This window comes from Sander vitreus, chromosome 2 (assembly GCF_031162955.1).
Source record: "Sander vitreus isolate 19-12246 chromosome 2, sanVit1, whole genome shotgun sequence".
NCBI classification, from domain to species: Eukaryota; Metazoa; Chordata; class Actinopteri; order Perciformes; family Percidae; genus Sander; species Sander vitreus.
The window spans coordinates 25,378,482-25,402,822 of NC_135856.1; the positions used below are offsets into that span (position 1 = coordinate 25,378,482).

Sequence of the window (24,341 nt, forward strand, 5' to 3'; positions counted from 1 at the left end):
TGGCTGTGTGCCAGCTGTCCTCTGCCTCCTGTGACGCAGTGTCCTTCAGCCTCAAAACATAGTCCAACGCCATGACTCAGCTTAGATCAAAGCCTACAGCAGTTTACCTCTAATGATGAGCGAATGACACAACTAAGTGCCACAAATGTGTCTGAATTTCCCAAATGTGCACAGCTGGAAGTAACACTAACTTAATACATTCCTATCCTCATCTGGTTCCTTTAGAGTGCAACTCCTCTGACATATAATCATAATAGGACTTGATGTATTATTGGGAGTTAAAACTGAGTGGGAATTTGGAGAAAAGTACATTTAAAACATAAACGAGAAGCGAGGGAAGAAAAAAAAAAAAAAAAACAGCTCAGAGAGTGGGCCACAGAAGCCGCCATGTGCGCGGGCGCAGCCGTGAAATCAGCCTGATCCAATAGATTCTGTTTATCTGGCACGACTACAAGTGGAAGCAATTGGAAATCTGGGGGAGATTTGGAGAAGGCTGTGGATTCGGAGAGAGAGAGAAAAAAATGAGCAAAAAAGTAATACTGTCTGCTCTACAGTCTGGCAAAGCAGGCGTGTTTTCGGATCAGCCTTTAACAAGGTTAATGGTGATTTTTCTCCACAGGCGCCGTTTTACAGCAAAACCCTCATTGTCGCATGCTTTATCTCCGTCATTTTTACTCTCTTCTCTTTCCGTTTCTCTTTGGTCTCTTCATCTGCTCTCCCCTGTGACTGATGTACCTTCTGCTGCTCCATATCATTTTTGTTTTTCCATGCTAACTGTGTTGTTTTTTTTGGCTCATTATCCTCCCCAGCCACCAAATGCAGCTGTTTCGAATTTACCCACATCAAACAGCCCATTTTTCAGGGCACGTTTCCCTTGCTTCTGTCTCATGGTACAATTTTCATCACACCTACAGACCATGCATACATATATACACACACACACGGACAAATTACAGCACATCAAATGATGAATTGAACAGTTTTATTAGAATCTTGCAATAGTTTTGCAAACACAAGTATGGCAATATCTGCATCAAGATATACAGTAACTGGTTTTATTGGTTTATGGTAAAGGATGTCTACTGTGTTTGCTGGATAGTTGCAGAGAAATATTGTACAAAGCATCTGAGTAAAAAGTCATTTTTGGAATTGGAAAAAAAAAGCATTTGTATATATTTATATAGTAATAAGAAATGCACTGCCATGGCTGTGGAGATATGGCTTAGTCTCTCTACACCCGATTCATCACCGTGAACAGAAAATGGCAATGACGTGACTCCACACACAGTGACGCGATAGATAGAAAGTGTACTATGTACCAGCAGTTGAACACATTCTGAGTCATTCGTGCCTAAAAGGAGTTTGTTTAGGAGACAGCTTTGAAGATAACATTGCTCCCTTGAGTCGAGGGAAAGTTTTTTTGTATTTGCAGAAGGTGGTGATTAATGACCAATAAATACGTTTTGTTCCTTTTTAAAGGAATAGTTCAACATTTTGGGAAACACATTTATTAGCTTTCTTGCAGAGAATTGTATTAGAATATTGATTTCACTCATGTTGGTATGATATGGTATGAAGCTACAGCCAGGAGCCAGTTAGCGTAGCTTAGCATAAAGACTGGAAACCGGAGGAAACAGCTAGCCTGGATCTGTACAAAGTTTACAAAATCTGCTTATAAGTAAACCTGTGGGCTTTTTATTGTGTATATTAATTCTTATTGTGTATTTATGTATCCTTATTTATTGTGTATATTAATCCTCGACAGTTTGTAGGTGTGTGTGACAACTGTCTGCAGGTGAAGCAGTATTATGTGTATTTTAAGAATGTCAAATGAATCAATCTATCTATGTCTATCTATGACTATTTATTGGCCAAGAGCAGTGAGTTTCCCAACAGTCTGGCACATAACCCCCCATAAAACTACAACATCATCACAACAACATTTTTACACCTTTTCTACTGAAACAAATGAGATGTGTTTTAATTATTGCGTTTAAGAGGTGCTCGTACATGGGACTTTTTTTTATACCTTTGGACAGGGCCAGGCTAGCTGTTCCCCCCTGCTTCCAGTCTTTATGCTAAGCTAAGCAAAGCTAACAGTCTCCTTGCTGTAGCTTCATATTTACCATACACACCTGAGAGTGACATAAATCTTCTCATCTAACTCTCAGCAAGAAAGCGAACAAGTGTACTCCCCAAAATGTTGAACTAGTCAAAGCCTTTATTTCCGGAGTGCAGAAGGTTCATACAAGGGCTTGAGAACATTACTGATAACATTGTCGTAATTATCTGTGTATAGATGTGAACATTTTTACATTACCATTCTTTGGGACAAATTTGTTTCTGTTATGATTGAAACTTATTTTGGCAGTAAGTGAAATATGTCCAGTTAACAACTGGAACTTGAAATAAGTCAAATTTGAATTGGCTAAACCTCAGGTCTAATCTCTACATCCATCATTTGTTTTTGTTTTGTGTGTGCATTAAGTTTATTTTAAAACTGAAAAGTCAAGAACTTTCTTCGACGTATCCCAGTTTCAGTAGTTTGTGATTTCTGGATTTTATTGTGGTGCTCATCAACATTACCGCCATGGGTTAGGAAATCATTTCAACATCAACAACTCAAGGATCCATCACTTGATACATCTTGTTACAAAATAAGAAATACCTTTTGATTATTTTTTTTGTTTGAGCCACTTGAACAATGCAAAAAGTAAAAAAAAAAAAAAAAAAAAAAAGATGCAAAATCAAATAATTTTACTTAATAAGTAGATAATAAATGTACTCTCTCTAACATTCAGGTAGTAAGTTCCATAAGTCTCTCACAATGTATGATACATTCATTTCTCTATTTGGCCCTTTCTGGCACTGACCCTTACTGTAAATTCTTCTCTGTGATCCAACACATAGAACATAGAGTGGGAAACACATTTTTCCAATATTCCAACAAGATGGTTAAAGTAGAAATGTTTTTATACTATACTCAACATAAGGACTTGCTGTATTATTTACAATATATACTGTAAAATTGTAAATCAGGTGAGATAAAAAGGCACAAGTTTCCCTTTTTTAAATACAATGTAAACGTCTCATCAAAAAGCATGCATTAACATTTCATTTTACAAAAAGGATATCATTTTTAGACAAAGTACTTAAATATTGTTTTCCAGCAAAATATAATTCTCTCAAAAATACTTTCCCATTCATCCTATGAACCTTTAGACAGTTTTTTATTCTTTAAAAAGGACAAAAAAGGGGGCAAAAATAAAGAAACAGAGAGAGATTAGCTTAAGTCCTTCACAACTTGAACACAATAATGCACAACAAAGACAGATTGTGAAATGAGGCCTTTCTGACAAGAGACTGATGAAAACTATTAGGCAGGGGGACTTAACACAGCATTATAAATATTTAGTTTGGACCCTCCCCATCATTAAATTAAAATCATGTTTATGGCAAGCATAACAAAATAGTGAAAATACAGCTACAGTCTCTATTTTTGAAAAAAGAGCTGCTAAACAGCTGGGTCAATAAAAACCAGTGATAAGAAAAATCATCATGAGAACTGATAGAGCACAATCCTTTCACCCCAGAATGAATGAAAATCATATCATTCTGGGATGAGAAGATGTTGAAACACCCTCCCCCTACTCTCCCAACAAATTTAGACTACCCTCCCTTGAGCCAAAATTAAAAATACATAAACCTCCCCCTTTTCTGAACCCCCAGGATAATTTGCGTAGAGTCCCTAATGACAGCTGCGCTCATGCCACCTCCGTCTCTTTGTACGCCAATCTTTACACAATTACCGCCACAGAAGAGACCTCGTAGTGTACCACAGAGCCATTATTACGAGAGCCGAGGCCACAAATACATTACACCAGCACCCAGCTGGGCTAATGATGTCATGTTGTCTAACTTTAGGCTGGGTGACCATGCAGAAAGTCTTTTCCTGCATCATCACATCAAAACAGACAATTCCTGCTAGCTGCACTAATGCCTCATTTCACATTGTATCTCCTCTGTGCAAATCTAAATGTGGAAATAGGATATGGCTAATCCTATAACATAAAATGCATAATACCCACACTGAAAGAGCAGATCAACTATGCACATGCTTGCTTGCCAGAAAAAAACACACACACACACACACACACACACACACACACACACACACACACACACACAAATGTAAATACACACTCACAGGGCACAAAAAACAAAACAAATAATCACACGCCCCCACTGTTTTTCTCCTCTAGCGGCTCTATCGCTTTTCAGTAGCATCATAGTAGTATTCCACAACTACCCAAAAACCAGTGGGGTGTGAGACTAGTTAATGGTCCAGACGACTGGGCCTGCAATACCTAAAATAGTAGTACTTGGCCCAAAGATTAGAGTAAGGAAATACACTAAATTAGGAAATATGATAATACAGTACCAACAGTTCTTCATCAAGCATTCATCCACATGTACCTCAAAACATCTTCTGTACAACCGCTGAATAGAATGTGTTTAAGAATTTGTTAATACCTATACACATCTGCCTGGTTTTTGATACATTAGCCGTTTGCTGTAAGCACTGCAGAGTAATGCTCCATTTTGGATTATATCAACTTTACAGAGTATGTGTGTTTAAACTGCATGTCCATATAAGTGTATTGTACAGTATGGACTGTCTACACGTTACTGTACATGTTATGCTTTGCCTGGCTTTGTAAAAATGAAGCACCTTAATGAAAAATGACTGGCTTGTCAAAAACTAAACCTTTGCAACACACTTTTATAAAACGCTTTTTATTATTTCTGGGAAGAGTAGATAAGTGTTGGTTCACAAAGGGCTGGTTTTGCTTCATTGTGAGTAAAAACAGACATTTGGACAGCTGCTCTGGAGATAACACAAAACACAATTACTATGGATGCACCTCAGTCAAATCCATTACCAGCGGACTCTACTGAAATCGTTTCCGTAAATGCATGATGTTTTCCATCCTGCGACACTCCTGACCATTTTTGCACAAAGGTAAAATCGCTCATCAATACTGTCTACATAACAATGCCTAAAATAATGACTTTATGACATGGGAGCTTCATGTGCAAGCTTTCTTTACACAAGAGAGACATTTTTTTAATTTAACAGCTTTAGCTTTGGACTTTTGCATATTAGTTTTGATTGTTTTACTACATAATTTAATTAAAAAAACTCAGTATGTGAATGTTAATGATGGCTGTTATGACACTGATTGAGATTCAAAGTTGGACTTTTTAAATTTAATGTAACTATTCAACTTATGATGATGCTTGTATAGCCCTTGGATTATATTCAAATAGACCTTCGCCTTACCGTCTAGAATTTCTCCCTCCTCAAAATGTCCTTTGCCCTGTAGTCTTGCAGTATGCTGCTACACTGCAAAGCAAAATCTAAGTATTAGCATATCTTTTTATAATTTCATAGTGCTATTATTTGTGAAAGACTGCATAAGCCACATTAAATATTTGCAAAAACTTGCTCTCTAGATTTGTAAGGGAATCTGATTTTAGTGCATGTGGAGTGCATCTGTGCGTTTGTGTGAAGGCATGTGGACAGCATGTGTATCAATTTCCCTCTACTTGTGTGTGCGTGTACGTACGTGTGTGTGTGTGTGTGTGTGTGCGAGCGAACGCAGTGACTGTATCTAGCGCATCCTAAGAACTGTATGGCTTTATCTCCATAGAAAATACTGTTATCGTCTTTGGGGCAAGGGGGGCACGGGGTGGGGTACTTCAGGATGCTTTGTCACATTTATCTCAAGTCCTGCGTGTTGCGCTCGGCTCCACAAACTATTCACAGCTCTGACCACCCTCGTGGTGACTGCAGGGTCAAATCAGTTCTCCCCTTTTTACTTCTGTCACCATGTCACTTGACTTTTCCCATCCAAGGTGAGGACGCTGGCATACTGGGCGACCGGGTGCAAGCCAACTGGTCTGGCCTTTTTTCGCACATTTTCTCTTCTTGAACTTCTTCCTCCTCTCTTCCAGTTATTTATGCCGCTTCTGTCCCAACTGCTAAGTGAGTCACTTCTTGTGGAAGTAGATTGTGTGAGTGAGGCCTGACTCCACCTTTGGTATCTGGTCACTGATGATCTCCACCAACATTTCAGGGAACTCCACCTTCAGGGCCTGGGACTCACGAAAGGTGTAGAAACAGAAGTCCAACAGGTTTCCCACCAGCTGGACAACACAGACACAGTTTGATGAGAAACATACTGTAGTTTTTTTCCTAATTTTTATAGGATGTTATAACTCATATGTGAACTTTTTCTATAAATGTGAGAATGTAAGTACACTACTGTATGTTTGTATGAGTTTCATATTCATATGTGTTTACATTACGGTTTGGCACTGACCCCTTTACAATTCTCTTCAGCTCACCACTTGGGGGCACCACTGATTTTTTTCTAGACAGCCCTCCTCTAAAGAAGGGTCATCCGTTCAGCACTAGCCCCATTTACTCATTTGGGTCATTGCATTTTGGCCATTAATCTCTGTGACCTCTCGCTTGCTGACTCTCAATTAATGGGGCTTTGCCTACACTGTCGTTATGCCACATACCGGTTGACCCATGCAAAAGAAAAAGAAAAAAAAGTGATTAAGCACATTTGCTACAGTGCCCACTGTGTACTCTGCTCCAATAAACTGTGAGTTGGCATTGATCCCCTTCTGTTCCATTCACCAATACAGGCTGGTCACTGCCTTTGCCAAAATTACCTCCCCCGTAGGGAGAGATTGGGATGCAATAATCCTTATTCCAAGTCCCAGCACCATTGAACCGCTAAGTAAATACATTATCCTAATCCACTATGCTGCCATTTTACTCAAAACACGTCATGGGAATATTAGAGGCCCCAAAGTGCCACTGGACCCCACGCTTCGTGTGTGAAGGCATGGCTTACCGAGAGGCTGCCAAGGGAAGCCTGTGCTGTCCTGTAGGCCATTGGCATAGGAGGCAGACAGGGCAAGGGTACTTACATCATGCATGGCGTCCAGTAGCTTGGTGAGCTGGAAGAAGCGCTGCCAGGTTTGGCCAGAGTTGTTGGTTGCTTTTCCCACTGAACGCCGGAGCTCCTTAATGTAATTAACCCTCATCTCCTCGAACGCCGCCTGGTTCTTCAGACCCTCTTTGGGAACTGGGGAACAAAACAAATTCTTCTGTCATCAACTGGATTTATTGAGTGGACAACAATCTGGGTTTAAGTGTTATGATCCAATATTGACACAAAAAAACAACTGGTATGAGATTTGTATGGATAATGGGCAGTTTGTTGGTCATTTGACATGATTGATGTAAATTTGTCTTACATAATCATAAAGCATAAAAACCAGAAGAGCTTTTTTGTCTTTCTGTGCTATAATAAAGGACTATACCGGTAGATTTGCATGTTTTGCATACATCATGTTACTTCTGAACATTTTCCAAAACCTTTACCGATTGATCTGGAAGACTATAATTTATCACAATGGACATTTAGTTGGCTGTAGAGTTGGGCGGTAAGACCACTGTGAGATGATGTCAACCATCAAAAGTTTTACTGTTTATACCGAGGTAGTTATCACTTTAATATATCTGGTTGTAAAAGGCCATTGCGAGCAATGTTATAAATAAACAAGCAAAACTATTCTTGGCAATATTGTATTTTATATTAATTTGTGTCAATGGGAGGAGGTACTTGTTTGGTAATTCATTTAATTTAAAGAAAAATACATTCCCATCCCATATACATCAATATCACAGTTTAAGATTAAATGCACATTAAACACCATTTGCAGTTCATGTACAGCCATCAGTGTGTTCCTTACATGTTGAAACGTGTAACTGTTTAAAGGGTAATTAGAGGTGTTCAGTGAATTATGCTCCAACTCCCACACCATGGCCTGTTTTCGGACATTTTTCCTGTGTTGACAATCTGAGCCTATTTAGCAAGTCATTACAACCACTTTCATCATTTCGAGAAATTTTTCCTGTGTAGCGACTGATTCATGACAGTCAACTGAGCTACTGGAAGGTATTGATTAAAACTTATCTTGGCAACAGTGACAGCAACGCTGCTTATGTGTATTAAAGAAAGGGCTGTACCTGAATCAGATCTTTTCCAATTGAAATCGAATTTGGCTATTCAATACAGATTTGAACATTTGTTTCTTTTTCTTCTTATAAACTATCTGGCTGTCAGATAATCCATTGGCATGTGTTTCAGTGATGATTTCGACCACATTCAAAAAATCAAATGGGGTCAAATGCAGCCCGCCACAGTTTCATAATGAGGTGAACATATTTTTACCCTTCTCCACTGAGGGGTCACCGACAGATGATTTGACTCATCGACTTTCAGGCAGCAGCCCTAGTTAAAGAGCTTAATGATTTTGTCAACCAAACCTCATGCATCAAGCAGTTTGTTCGATGACCAGAGCTGTTACATAACTGCAACCTCCATTCACATCATTATGATTTGGATGGTGGCAACAATACATTTTAAATAAAAAGGCAACGTAATGGGAGAGATTTAGATGGATGTGTAGAATGAGATACAGACACTGCACCATGAGGATGTATTGAAATGTCTACGTCTTTCTGTCTCACTCGTTCTCCCTCGCTGTGCAGGAGAACAAAGTCACAGATATGGAAGTCTGCCAAATCTCTTAAAAGACATTCAGCTGCTGGCTACCAGAATAAGAAACACCTCGCCTCTCAAAGAGCACACCTCAAATCAGTCTGAGGGAACGCCTCGGAATCGATTATTTTAGTAATCAAGTATTCTACCGATTATTCCATCGATTAATCGAGTAATCGGATAAGAAATACTTTTGTTTTATTGAAGAGCAATAATATATAATAGTTTGGTTAAATTTTCGGAAAAAGCAACATGTGTGTTGCCTACATTGCTTACAATATCATCTCTCAAAAAACTAAACATATGAAGTGCATTTAAGTGCCATATAACATTGTAAAATTTTTAAAGAAAAAATTTTCTGAAATGACATCAACCTCACACTAAGGCATACATTAAACATACATAAACATTACCTTAAGTTGTGCAACTTTCAGAACTACAAGTTTCATCCTGAGACTGATCTGTATATAGACCTATATGTATATGTAAATATTAATTATACTCAATCTATTTTAAGTTATATAATATATAAATTAAAATAGATTGAGCTCTGTTACACTTATGCTAGTAGATCGTTGATCAGCTGTTTCTCCGTGAAGAGAGAGAGTGAGAGAGAGTGGTGCGCAACAGTCAGCTGTTTCTCCAAAGGGATAGTCAACAAGTCGGCTCTTTAGATCAAATTGTGGTCACTGCTACGTATTTTCTTGTCTTTGTTTTTGCTAGTTGTTGCGTTTGGTGTAGTTTCATCGTCCATACAACTCCGTGATTTACTTTTGTCGGGTCTGCTTCGTGTCATGGATGAGAAATGTTTTCTGTTGAGATGCTGAAGCATTGACGTTGTGCTATTATTGTGGTAAGCTAGTTCGGTTTTTCAGTAGACACACTGTACAGGATTTTCGTTTTAAATACGTTTGAACTGATTCCAAACTTTCTCCAGCCTGTCTCTTCTCTTAGCCCCTCACTATTTATGCTCTGGCATGTGCCGCCCACAGACTTAGCAGCGTCTGGTGTGCGACAATAATAATGATACGTGTGGAAATGCCGTCCGTCAGCAATACAACGTTGGTAACATTGATTTAACGAAGCTTCGAGGCAGATCATTTTGTAAAATGGATACGGATTCGGTAATTACAAAACGTTATTACTATTTTTATGTGGAATAGGGCTGCAACTTCTGATTATTTTCATTATTAATTGATCTGTTGAATATTTTCTCCATTAATCGTTTAGTCTATAAAATGTTGTTTTGTCCGACCAACGGCCACATATTCAGTTTACAATCGCATGATATAAATAGAATCGAGAAATGTTCTTAAAATCACTTCAAGGATTAATTGATTATCAAAATAGTTGCCAATTCATTTTCTGTTGATAGATGGTATCTCATCCTGCAGTGCGGTTCACCTCTCTGACAAATAGCTGTGAGTCATTCATGTTTCATCAGTGAAGAAAGCCCAAAGACGCTCACGATCCCATGTCAACAGCTACAGTATAGAAAACTAATGGTCGAACTTTTAATGTCTCGTACATTTTTTGTGTTTTTAAAAACTTACAAAATATATTGTTCAGCAGAATGTGAAATTCTGACCCATAATGGTTTGAATGGCCTCCTTTTAAAAACTAAATCATGTGCTTCTTGAGTACGTTTGAGTAGCCACTAGCAAAAAGCAGCAACTGACAGGACCTGTTTTGAGTCCTGCAGAATGATTAGCCATAAGCAAAAGCCTGCTTCATGTCAGTTATTATTGAATCTTTTTGAGAACAGATCATTGTAGGTCAATACATCTAAGAGTGTGTGTTTGTCTGGCTTCATCACATCTGATCTATCTGTCTCTTTCTATGTCGTTCTCTTCACCGTACTTTGATGCGCAATCACCTTCGAGCTTGACATACTCATATGAGGCTGAGGAAAGCAAATATGAAAACAAATTGGACCCTGGTGCAAAGACTGTGATTTCTGCACTTTATTTCATGTCTGACATGTCGAGCATGTGCTAAATCCGAGGGCCGCCGAGACCCAGGGACCTTTTGTTTTCCTCCCACTGACCCACATATGCCCTGATTAGAAACCGACCTGGCATTTAGGGGTGTTACCATGAACGGCCCCAAAATAGGACATTTATACCACCTTAATTGCTTTAAAATGGATGTTCACTGCAGGTATAGAGCCTTTTCAACTAGGTTATATTTAGTGCAACTGCATTATTGTACCAAAAAAAGCCCAGGAAAGCTCTCTTTCTAATGCACATACCATAAAGAGGCAAACATAACTCATGCAGCTAGGAGATGCCCTTAGCATGTGTGTCATTGAAGGACATGCAGCTTCCTGCTCTGGGTTGCTGGTACATACCAGACTGACAGAGTGGCTCTCGGTTTAGATATATAATACCTGATACTTTCATTAGGACATTTCTACAACTAGTCCTGAGCATGACTACTGTAACAACTAAAGAAAGCATTATCTATCAGGAAATTTGAGTAATGACTGGTTAGAATGAAAAAATGATCACATGATTTAAAACGATCAGGCTTTTGAAATGGAAATGAGGCTATAGGAGAACAATCGAAAAATGGAGATAATCTAGCAATATTATCTACTTGTGTGTAGAGGTGAGGAGTGTAACTGGCTTGTGCAGGACAACGCTCCAGTACCAAATCCAAACAGGGTCATGAGACGCCGCAGGCTCAATGAAACCTTAGCCAAAGTCAGAGAGGAATAACAGCTCTTTTCTCTTTATCTCTCTCTCTCTCTCTCTCTTTCTCTCTGTGTAATGCAACATTTTTCAAACCAGCCTAAAGGCACACACACACTCAGTGACTCCGTAGTACTTGCTCAGCTGACAAGTTCTGACAACTCCTCTGTAAACATTTCTGCCGCTATTCCTTCCACAAGGCCCGCGCATTACCTCTGAATGACTGTAACGAAGAGAGCTTCCTACAGTACCTCAAAAAAAAAGGACTGCTTTTGAAAAAGGAAGTGCTTTTGCTGATTGTTTATCGAACCTCTATACAGTACAGTTGCTCACAGATACAGGAATTTCTCTGCTGCACATTAAAAAAACAAAGCACTGGATGAATATTTTCTTCCCCTTCTCTCTTTATATTTTAGCGCTATATTTTGACTAAATGTAATAACCGGAGCAGATTGAAGCACCTTGAATTCCCTGTTTCAGTTCTGTATCCCAGCTTCTTTTATCCGCACCCTCTCCTTCAAAATACCAGCTCTGGGTTTGAAGGAAGTAAAGAAAAATAGCAGGTCTTGGAGCATTGCCTGGCACTTGACTGGCCTTTATTAAGTACAGCAGGACTCTCTGGAAAACCTCCAGAGGACCAGCAAGGAGAGGAGAGGGAGGCCGCAGCAACAGAAGGACCAGCTCTGCCAACCCCCCTTTGTATTCTCTTTCTTTTCTCCCCATAGCTATGCACCTGTCTCTTTCTCACCAACACATGCTCTTACTGTCAACATTAGTCTGATTTCACTCTTTAAATCTTCTTTGTTGCTCTTGCTTTCTCATCTCCTCTGTAGTCTTTCTCTTCCTCCTCTCTCCCAACATCCAATAGCTGAAGTCCGGCTGGAGCTTTCCTGCTTCCAGATGACTCAACAACACTGATTGCATGAAATGCTGAAATGCATTCCATCTCCACCTCTTCCATATATCTCTGTACTATGAAGCTAAACCAACCTTATACCGTCCATATATATATATATAAGCCGACCAAATGGATTTTTTTTTTACAAAAACTTAAAGGGCTTCAAACTTGATAGTAATGGCCATTTGATAACCATAGCATTTTCAGTTGCTCTGTTAAAAAATGTTTTATTTAATTTGATTAAAATTGGATCTACAGGACTAGTTCAAAGCCACTGACATACCTGCTACATTGTCTGAGCAGCTTCGACCATCAATTGTTTGTAATGGTAATGATACAGAACTATTAACTTCTTCTACTGTATGGTTGCGCTCATTATTACTCATTCTGGATAATGGTGTCAGTTAATCGGGCAAAATGTAAATGTCAAATTGAAGAAGTTGTGATGCTAAGATGAAGTTAAGTTCACCACAGTTGTGTTTTTGCCAATCTGAGTCCAGCATCCACACACCACTTTTAGAGGCCTCAGTAACTGAAAAATATGTACATACTCTGCCAATGACTATTTCCACTGATTGGCACTGGTGCTGAAGTTCAAATGGTTTGAAGTTTGGCCAGCATGCAGACTCTTCGAAAAGCCCCAAAGCTAGAATGCAGCAGGTCTTGTGTGTCCCAGTGCAGTTTAAAGCTTTGTGGTGATCTTTTAATTAGCTGTGAGCGGGTGTGGTCGGTGAAGTTGTGACACAGCTGCCATCACAAAATATTTAACTGTTCCTATTGAACTGACAGCAGCAGCTCACAGGGTGTTGAGGTGGTGGAAAAACCAGTGCTTTCAGTTTCCAACTGAGCAACTTGGTCCAACACGTCCTCTCTGTGAAGCTGCAGTGCCTGTGGGCGCAGTTTGGCAGAGAGTGGCAACACGGTGGGACCTTCTTTGGGGAGTGATAGACATATTCTGTTTATCCATGGGCAATTAAATTTTTTTAATATAAAACAGAGTAACCTTCGCTCAGAGAATAGAAAAATGAAATCACTGCTCCCTTTTTTTGTTTGCATATGGATGTTGCTACACAAACTGGTGCATGCAACATCAAGTCTATTTCCACACTTGTTATGCATGGTACGGATTACCAAGAATGATAATCTAACAGACTTTTAAAAAGCCACGATCATGGGTGGGTACGGTCGATCACTGCCAAAACGGTCTCAAAGGTGGATGGAACCGAACAGAACAGAACAGAATACACCTTTTCAATATATTTCCTAGACAAACACATAATGTATCTCCTGTTCACAATAAACCACAGATTATCAGTGGATTTAAAACATGAGCACTGTTGATTCTGATGAATCTTGCTTCCAACTGCACCAGCATAAAGGTTGAATCAGGGTGCAGCGTAAGTTGCAGAGCACACAGGTTTGAGTCCCACATTAAAATGATGAGTATCACAGCAGACTATCAATTCATGGGCAACGTGTTCTCACAAGGAGTTTGTACTTTCAACTAGAAAACACTCCCTGTCATGGAGCAAGATTAATCCAGAAATAATTTTAAGACGACCTGGCCGTTAGGATCTGTTGATCAAAAAACATTGAATAATCCCACATGAACACTGTTGGGATGACTTTGAATGCAGCATCTGAAGAAATCAGATGCATCCACCTCTCAAAGAGTTGCTTAAAAAATGATGTCTGCATGGTCAGCTTTAACTGGGACACTACAGTTCAGTCATTGCAATGAAATGTGGCAGCTGTTATCGGGCACAATTGTGGTCTAGAGTGGTACTGAACAGTGGTCTCTATTAGTAGTGTCCAGTGTGTATATTTTATAGCCAGGACATTCAAGTTTTTCACATTTACAGCGTTAATGTTATTGTTTGTGATTAAGTCAGTTTGAGTTATGGATACCCTGAAAGTTCAAGTCATTCTTGCTTGGAATTGATGTTGACTACATAATGCTTTTTTTTTTAAATACATTATTTTAAAATGTTCATGGTACCACTAGTAATTTGTGCTTGCAGGGAGAGAAAAAAGCAGTGTGAGCAGGTGGGTATATAATGAATAAATAAGTGCTCTTGCAGTGCCTGTAGCTCACTGCTTACCTGTGCTGAGAAGCAGAAGGACCTTCATGGAGAGGAACTCGTCGTAGGTTAACTGCAGTCGTAGAAACTCCTGGCTCACCTGCCTCATGCCCAGACACAGGTCGTACATGGCTGACTGCCGCATGCGGTCCCTGGAGAAAGAGAGGGAGGGGAAACATTTCAAGCTTCACAAAAAGTAGTATTTCTTTCAGAACTCCTGTATTAGTATTAGTTACAATCCATCCTCAGTACTCACTCATCCACACACTCATCTATTCATTTATTTACCCACTCCTTCTGATTTTATGTCACATTTTTTTTATGTAACTTACTCATTCACTTCCTAACTCCATTTCTAGTGGAGCCCAGTGAAACAATATTTCCACACAGTGCAGAGGATTCTGCTAGTCTGGGCTAAGAGCAGAATACAAAATCCCCCCAGATTGCAATGCAGTATCACAGCACAAATGCGCCACTTTTTTCTCTCGCTTTGGCAGCCTACAAAAGACCCCCTATCTAACCCTAGTCCCCATAAACACACTTAAGGATGTGTAACTTCCAACATATTTATGGTGACAGAAATGACACACACATGGACATATGTTAAGCACACAGAGATGTACATGTTTACTAAACAGATTTATGTACATCGATGTGTCGAAAATACATCATTAAGTGTGCATTGCAATCGCGCATGCTTGACACGCATAACATTTTCTCACTCCCCTTCTCTCTCACACACACATTTTATCAGCAAGATAATCTCGGTTACGTCACATAGTTCACAAAAACAGGAAGGGAACATTAGTAGGGGTAAAGCATGAGCCAATCATAAATGTGCTCTGCAGATGCCTCAGATTCAGGGGAATCTCTGGCTTTAGATGCCACTTCTCTTTGCTAGAAGTCACCATCATATTGAGACCACAGTAATTAAATGCAAGTGGTGTGGCTTGACTTGAAAGAGTTTGGGGTTTTACCCACAATACAGTGGAACCACATCATTAGGTAGGCAGTGAGGGTGGAGACTTCACTCTGATAACAACTAGACATTTTGTAGAAGAGACCAAAAGCAGCCGATTGGAAATGAGCGCAGAATAATCAGACAGATTCTACAGTATTTACTGTAGTACAGCTGTGTCTGTCGGCCTGACTAAATAACTGATAAACTGTGACGTCTGGGAGAGACGCAGTCCTGTCTCCCTGCTGAGCAGCACTGTGTATGTGAGCAGTTTCGCAAAGTGCAGCATAACATCATTTGATACAACTTTGGGCTGGAGTTTCTAAAGTCTCAACACGTTCTCTCTCTCTCTCTCTGTCTCTCTCTCTCTCTCTCTCTCTCTCTCTCTCTCTCTCTCTCTTCCTGAAATCAATTTTGCTGAATCACTGCCCAAAATGAGCTACTGGTTTTGGGTCAGAAAGAAAAAAAACTGGCAGAAATCTCTCCTTCCCACCTTCTCCCTCTCTTTTTCCCGTCTGTCTATATCTCTCCATCTCTGTATTGCTCTCACTCTGTTTCTCTCTCGGTCTTAAACTCACTGAGTCTCTGTTTCTATGGTAAAAGATTCAGGAAGGAGCGCAGAACTGAGGAAAAAAGGAAAGTTGGCTGGAAGAAGCCAACTCAATATTGTTGTCAGAAATGTCTACCTGATTGTCTTCAGTGAAATATCATCTCAAAATAAATATTATATATATTTTATTTTTAATATTTTTTAATATTGAAAGATGAAAAGGTTTTTCAGAGATACATCAGAAATGCTTTTTAGCCTTCAAGCCTCTGAGTGGGTGGGCCAACGTGTGTGTTTGATTGACAGCTGAGCTGGCAGGGGAACAGTGACACAATGTAATTCATCTAGCACCGCTAACTGCAGTTCACAAGCCAAGGACAGTGTTTTGTTAGCGGTGGTATTGACAAAACGACCAGACCGAATAGCATCTAAACTGACTGACACTGACTGACATTTACACTTGCAGGTAAATGTTTAGCTTTTCATTGTGCTACAACTGACTAGTTAATTAGCTATCTAGCTTGCAAATTGATATTAGAAATGCACTTTTCACTGCTGGACGCTGGTTGCTGTCTATGTTGTCAGCCGATAATAGAGCAGCTACATACTGCTGTCTGTGACTGTATGAAAGTGTTTAAAATATAGATTAAAATGAAAGGATTTGTTCGGCTGTAAAAGAAAAATGCTATATCTACATACGGAAAATCAACAGTGGTAAAAGCACAAACAGGGGGTGCTGTCTTTAAACAAAAAAATATAAAAGGTTGTATTTTATCTTTTCTGTATGGTGTCTGTGGCCAGTAGAACTTACTGCCATTGCTTTAGGAGCATTACTTATACTATATGTTGCATTTCATTTCTACCTTTACACACAGTAGATACATTGTTCCTGTCCAACATGTACATTAATCGAATCATGGGTGAGTGCCCAGAACCTTTAAGCAAATATCTTTGTTTTCTGTTTTCACATCAAAGACTAAATGACACAGACTACGCAGGCTTGCTTTGTCTTTAGTCTAAAATGCACATCTGTCTTTGTAGTATTTACGCTCAATCAGTGACAGATTCCATTCTAATAGCTGAGTGAGTGGACAGTCTATTCAATAAATGCCTTAATGCCCTGGGTCAATAAGCACTAAGTAGCTATGGAAACAAGTATACACTGCCCAACCACTAAATACTGAGTGGAATCAGCAAAGTTATGGACCAATGTCCTAATTTTTTGACAGAATTATCAATGAACAAAACAACATACTGTACGTTAACAACAAGCAAGCAACACACCTCAACCTAATAACAGGCCCAAAAAGACACAGTGGAGATGGCAGTGACATCCAGGCTGCCCTGACAGAGCAGCAAGCAACATCCAGGCCACCACCATCTCCAGCCGGTTAGCTGAGTACCAGGCCCATCTGTCAATGGGACAGGCCTTAGTAAATGCTTCACATGCAGCAACATCAGCATACTGTACAGCAAAATAACATATCTTAATTTATCTGCAAAGCATACATATTAATTTGTCATATACAGTACATGCATGTGTAACAATATTGTCCTCTGTTAGAACTTATTCCCAACTAAACTTCCCGAAATGATACAAACCATTAAGTCTCTATCACAAAATAAGATTTTTTTCTTTCTACAAAAGCGGCTGTCATCTCACAGAAGGAAACACATCATTCTTAATAAACTGTGATCCACTTGGCACTAAATTGATTAGAGGATAAGGGGATGGTGTGGCAATCTAATGCTTTACCAACTGTCCTAAGCTCACTGTGATACAACACAGGCTCGCGGAGCCTGAAGCTGTGTTGCACAATGGCATTTGCGCTGCTGTTTATTTATTTGTTTATTTGGGACAAACTGACCCACTGACATTGACTTACACAAGCTATTAGTTGGAGCTTTCAAATCTGCCCCTGACTGAACCCGCTCCTCTACAGCGAGTGCCTACAGAAGCTGCTATTCTCATTTTTGATTAATTCTATTACATTCAATTCATCAGCGGTCATGCACCACAGCTCCAACAAGAAAAGGCCCACATTGCTCCCCTATTAACACAGATCAAGTGGACCATTGACTGCCCTTACTAGGCTTTGATCCCCTGTGCTTGACGCAATTAAGGAATCATTAAAAAGTACAAAAGTACTTCCTTGCGAAGTCCCAGAAATCAACTGCAAAATTATGAACCTTGTTTTAAGTACACCACGACTTCCTAAAAACCTCATTACCGCAAAAAAAAAATCATTTTAGCCTTTGAATAGGTTTTAGGTATGTTAATGGCACGCCAAAATAGTACAACAGGAAAATACTCTCCATACTTTCCAAATTCTACTTGCAAAATTGATGTTTATGCATAAATTTGCATCGGATGAGCAGCTGAAAATACAAATACAAGCTACAAAACACCAATAGACTAAGCCTGGCTGTTCAACCAATTACTGTATCTACTAATTATATACTCTGAAAAACAAATAATTCTTTCTCACATCTGTAATAGACACGTTTGTGTGTTGGAGATCCCACAGACAACATCAAATGTATTTTATATTATATATATTCTATTTTGGTGCTTGGTACTATAAAAACAGGTGAAATGCAACTGATGTGACCTCGTCTCTTTGTTACATTTTGAAAATAAGAGCATATAAATTATGCATGACAAAAAATATTTCTTAAATCTGGGCCACTGCTAAATGTCAGGACTGGTACACTTTAATAACATCAGCGCGGTGTGTGCGGTATACTGCAGATTTGGAAGTGAAGGCCTACTCGTCAAAGATGAGGTCAGGGGCAAAGTAGAGCATCTGTCCATTGGTGTGTTTGTAGGAGCGCCAGCTGAGGCAAAAGGAGGACAGACACATCCATGAGTACTGGATCAGGGTGATTTGGTCCTCAATGGGCAGGCTCCGAAAACCTAACACACCAAAACAAGACACATAGCAGAAACAGATGAAGCTGTTGAAAAGAAAGCACTATGTTTAAATGTAGCTGACAAAATGTAGCATTTGGACTTAATTATTTAGCTGCGTGTGTGTACCTGTGTTAGGATAAGTGTGTCTTTGCTACAGTTTGCTTTTCTGTGGCAATATTTGTTTAGGCATGATAACCACTGAGAAGTATTCACCCATTCTTGTTTTATGCAAATCCTACAAGGCCTCCAGTTATTGGCATGTTGTCTATATAATTCCAAAAATAGAGTTGAATAGGAAACTTGCCAAACTCTCAATCAAACTCTGGCAAGAAACTCTTCCTCATTCAAAACATAGGCCAACTGAGGACATGCAAACAACTTATCAAAGCTTAGGGACTATCTTAGTCAATATGCATGTCAATCTGCAAAATACAATAATTTGTAAAAATATATTTGTAGAAAAGGTATGTCAAATGCCTGGCTTGACAGTGTGTATTCAGTACAGGGCTGGCTGATAATGAAAAAATGTACTTAGTAGAGTTTGATGTCTTTAATATAAATTTGTCATGCAACTTTAGAGATACCTAGACATCAGAAACAGTATGTGCTAATAACGTAGCTCCCATTGATAAATAAGACTGACGTCCCTAAGAATATATTGCTGGTATTGACAATACTGTTCCATGTTCCCCTGTGTGTTAGACCTGGTACATCCAAATGTTAGCTGAATGCAGGCAGTGGCATATCTGAAAGTCGAAGGTACTCATTTTGACCCTTCCGTCTGGCTCCCCTTCTATTTATACGTCCGGATATGGCAAGCAGACACCGTAGAGGTATCAAATATTTGCAATACAGCAAATTAAACAGCCTCAAAGAGCTACCTGTGAGGCATCTTTCAATCCCTCCCACTGACTGGCATTTTAGGGGAAGTTGTTTATCCCTTTTGAAACATTTTATATTTTCTTACAGTGCTCTGGTTTATTAGGGAAAAAATAATGAGATAGACATTAGATCTTCTGTTTAACATAACATCTGACAACGAAGATGTAAATGAGTTCTGTTTGGGAATCTTAATCTTGATTCGTTTAAATTGTAAAATAGGATTCCCTTTTTTAATCTTGTTGAAGCTTTACGGGATAATTCCATGACCTAAAACTTAAAATAAAATTGTGTGACCTGACAAAACTAGCTGTATTGCATTCCCAAAATGTAGAGATGTAAGCATGTGTGTATTAAACCCCTGCAGTCCATAATTACACGATAAACCCCCTGATTTATTAGACTGTTTTTACCATTTCCCTTTTATCTGACTCATCCAAAAATAAAACTGACTAAATTCCTATTATTTGTTAACAATAAAGTCATTATCAATATAATAATTTCCATGGCCAAAGACTTTGTATTGTACTGAAAATATATTGGATTTACATGCTATTTTAATCTAATGAATTTACAGCAGCCTACCTTATCTTTTCATTGACTTTTAAAAGCAAGGGGGGAAATAATGTGACTAGTAGTACAACCTAAAATGTAATCATCATAAAAAATAACCTTTAAAAATGTGATTTACACACCTCATTTTCTTTACACATATTTGTGAGTGCACTTCTTCAACTCCTTGTTTTAAACAGCATTTAGGACTCGGCCCACCGCTCTAGTGGTCACTAACCTGGAAGTACTTTGGCCCACTTCACCATGCGTACCATCTGCTTTCCGGCCAGGCGGTTGAGACTGGACAGCATGTGGTCAGCGGTGTCAGGATGTGTGTTGTCATAACCAGAGTACACGTCTTCAGGCTCAATCAGCTCCAACACACTGCAGATGGAGGGCGGCAGAAAAGGTGTGACCACCCCAGGCCCATGGGGCACCAGGGCATTGGCAGCGCTGGCCGTGAGCTCCTTCTCTGAGGACAGGTAACCACCTCCAACGCCACCTGTGGCAGTTTGGCCATCCTTAGAGCCCTGCACGTCCTCGCTGACACCCTTCAGCTTCCCTAACTTCTTGGACTTCCGTGCTGTGGGGAACACAACAGCCCTCATTAACACATTGTTGGTGGTGGCATTTCTTACATCTATAATGTGAGGTTATAATTATGATGTGACAGATACTGTACAGTTAAGTTTAATTTTATTCACAAAAGTTAAAAGACAATCATAAGGCATAATGCAGATATGTAAAATGGGACACCCTGGTAAGCTATTTAAAGCTTGTGTAAAAGGGCCCAGACACTAGCAAATAATACACCTAAATATATATATATATATATATATATATATATATATATATATATATATATATATATATACTTAGTATCGGGGTGCAAAAATTCAAGTCTGCTGCATGTGTACTGCTATTAAATGTGATTTTGTATTGCCCACTTTAATGTTAAAGGTGTGCTGATCAAATTCCCACTGTACAACATTCATACAATAAATCGGTTATCTCTGTATCTGAAGTAAGTTACTTCTGGGAAGTTGTAACTCTAAATGTTAGGATGTGAGTCAAAAATTCAGTCCAGTAAAAAGTATGTTGCAATAATCATGTTTAATTTCCTGTGTATTGTTTAGTCATACACAGATAGAAGGCGATATTTGAGGGATAATAAACAAAGAAAAAATAAAAACATACATACATTCATACAACAGGACTTTTTCTCATCAGCCATTTTGACATGCCAATAATTAATAACATTAATTATGGTCCTGTTCTATTTCCGAGGGCTAGGGCCCTGGTATGAGCTAGCATGCAGGCGCTAGCTCACTGAAATGGCTGTGACACACAAAATTGAATGGGACCATAATTAATTTGAAGAATTTCACCTGTGTTTTTCCTACAATGACATTTCAAAATGGCTGCTGTGAGAAGGGCCTATAAGCCAAGCCTCTCAGCTTGTTCAGGCTATTAACTCCAGGTGTGCTGCAATACTTGCACACAACACATATATTTAACACCCCCTGTGCAACAATGCCCTCTTTTTAAAGCTTTATGATCTGTCATGTATTTTTCTCTGCCAGTGTTATAGATGCAGCATTTATACCATCATGTGCGCTAATATTAGCTGCTGCTGCTATCGTTATATTCCCCAAATCTGTTTGTTGGAAGGTCATTCACTACCCACAAACTTTACCTCAAGAGGGATGCTGGAGTTCTCCCTTCTCTGCGTCTCTCTACCTAAGGATTTTCTACTGCTGAGATGCCTTCTCCTCTTGCTGCTTGCTAGCTAACATGCTTAAGAAAAACGCCACTTTATGTGGCTGTTTTCTCAGTTGTGTTTCAGCTTTGTTGCAGCATTACAGTACAGACTTATTAATAAGTTAATACATATTTACTTACTTACTCACTGGTCATTGCATCTGTTTAGTTGTTACTTGATAAGTGCATGATCATTTGTTGGCTGCTAAGTTTCTGCTCCTATCAGGCTCTTGTTATTCACACTGGTTTGGTTAGCTAGTCTCGCTTTTCGTTTGAAATTATGCTAATGTATTGCTTTTTTCTGTTAGCTATGGGCCGAATTGGTTTGACTTACTTTACCCAGGTGGTGGAAGAAGTATTCAGATCTTTTACTTAAAGGACAATTCTGGGGCAAAACGAACCTAGGACAGATGTGTACCCACTCGATCATTCTCTGGGACATGTTTTCATGCTAATCGAATGCGTTATGTAGCTTGAAACAAGCTAGGACGGACCGCTGATTAGCTTACACTGCTAGTATGCGGAGCACAGGGAAAGTAAAAACAAATCGCTATTTATTCCACTAAAAAGGCTTAGTGTGTTTAGAAATACAGTAGCTCCCAAGACGGCGGCCGCCTGTATACGAGAACGCAACTTTATAATCTATCTTTTTAATAAACTGTCTGTATACTTACAAAGTTCTCAATGCTTCGGTTAACATTTAGGGACTCTCATTATGCTACCGTTGAAGTGTGGTGATATTTTGAGCCTTTTTAGTGGTATAAATAGGTTTTTACTTTCCCTGTGCCCCGAATACTAGCGATGTAAGCTAATCAGCGGTCCGCGCTAGCTTGTTTCAAGCTACAAACACATTTGATTAGCATGAAAACATGTCCCAGAGAACGATCGAGTGGGCACACATCTGTTATTAACCCCTAGATTCGTTTTGCGCCGGAATTTTCCTTTAAAGGGTAATTTTCAGGTCCATACTAGTATTTTGGTTTGTTACTAGAACATGTTTACATGCTTTAATGTAAAGTATCTCCTCCTGTCTATCTAAATATACCTGGGCCAAATCGCATTCTGGTAAATGTGGTGTTAATGTTTAGTTATTTATATATTGTTGGATAGCCTAAACTATAGTAATATATCATAACTTATTAGTTATATATATATATATATATATATATATATATATATATATATATATATATTAGTGCTGTCAGTTAAACGCGTTATTAACGGTGTTAACGCAAACCCATTTTAACGGCGTCAATTTTTTTATTGCGAGATTAACGTTCTTTTTGGCCTAGCAAACTTTGTCGTTTTTTTACATGCTGTTGCAACAACTAGTAACGTTCGAAAAACTACAACACCACACCGGATCTAGCTAGACTGGAAACAAAACAACAGGCAACTGGAACTGCTGCAAAGTGCTGCAAACGCTGTCTCATTAACCGGTGATCACTGGACGTCAGTGAGTAATCAAAATTATTTAGAAGTTACTGCACACTATATTGACTATATATATCAGCATACGGTTTTAGGACTGTGTTGTTTGTATCGTTTTTTTTTACTGTTTTTGTCATTTGGGACATTGTCCACCCCCTTTTCTGTCCAGGAGAATTGTTACATTCCTTATTAGAAAAACGTAATGGTTACAAATGTCCTGCTGTGGCATCTGGTTTTTGGACCATTTTGTTTGTACTGTATAAGCAAAGTGTTAGTGTTACATCTCAGTTAGGTTAGGTACTTGTAGGAATTGTGCAATAATGATTAAAATCTTAAAGTCAAGTTCATAAAGTAACTTTCCTTGCATTCATTTGATTCCCAATTAAGATACACTGGTAAGAATGGCTTTCCATTGTTAATATGTACTTAAAAACAGTTCTGAAATGCAAAATAATAGAATTTTATTCATGTGATAAAACATGCGATTAATCGTGATTAACTATAGAAATTTGGCGATTATTCGCGATTTAAAAAATGTATTGTTTGACAGCCCTAATATATATATATATATATACATACCGTTGTGTTCAGAATAATAGCAGTGTGTTTAAAAAAGTGAATAATGCTTAAAATCCTTAGAATAGCTTCATATCAATATCCATAATATCAATGCATTGGGAACACTGCACATTCAATTCCAAATCAAAACATGATCAAAATTGATCAGGTTTGTGCTATACCTTTACAGAAAGTGAAGAAAAAGGAATATGTGGCTGTTCAAAAAAATAGCAGTATTTGCATTTTTCATTACAAACTCAAACATTTACTGTATAAACTGAAAAATGTCTCAAGGGTTTGCTTTACTTTGAATCACTGCACTAATATTTAGTTGCATAACCATTATTTCTGAGAACTGCTTCACATCTGTGTTGCATAGAGTCGACCAACTTCTGCCACCTGTGAACAGGTATTCCAGCCC

General features: G+C 38.8%; 1 protein-coding gene across 1 annotated transcript in view; it reads right to left on the reverse strand.

The window, feature by feature from the left end:
- Nucleotides 1-968: 968 nt before the first annotated feature.
- nr3c2 (nuclear receptor subfamily 3, group C, member 2) overlaps nt 969-24,341 on the reverse strand; it is an 84,024-nt gene continuing 60,651 nt past the window's right edge. The window contains exons 5-9 of the mRNA XM_078262787.1: nt 20,409-20,753; nt 18,598-18,742; nt 14,342-14,472; nt 7,009-7,166; nt 969-6,210 (exon numbers count right to left, since the gene is read on the reverse strand). Coding sequence (XP_078118913.1) covers nt 6,055-6,210; nt 7,009-7,166; nt 14,342-14,472; nt 18,598-18,742; nt 20,409-20,753 — 935 coding nt within the window. The 3' untranslated portion in view covers nt 969-6,054. The remainder of the gene's footprint in view (nt 6,211-7,008; nt 7,167-14,341; nt 14,473-18,597; nt 18,743-20,408; nt 20,754-24,341) is intronic.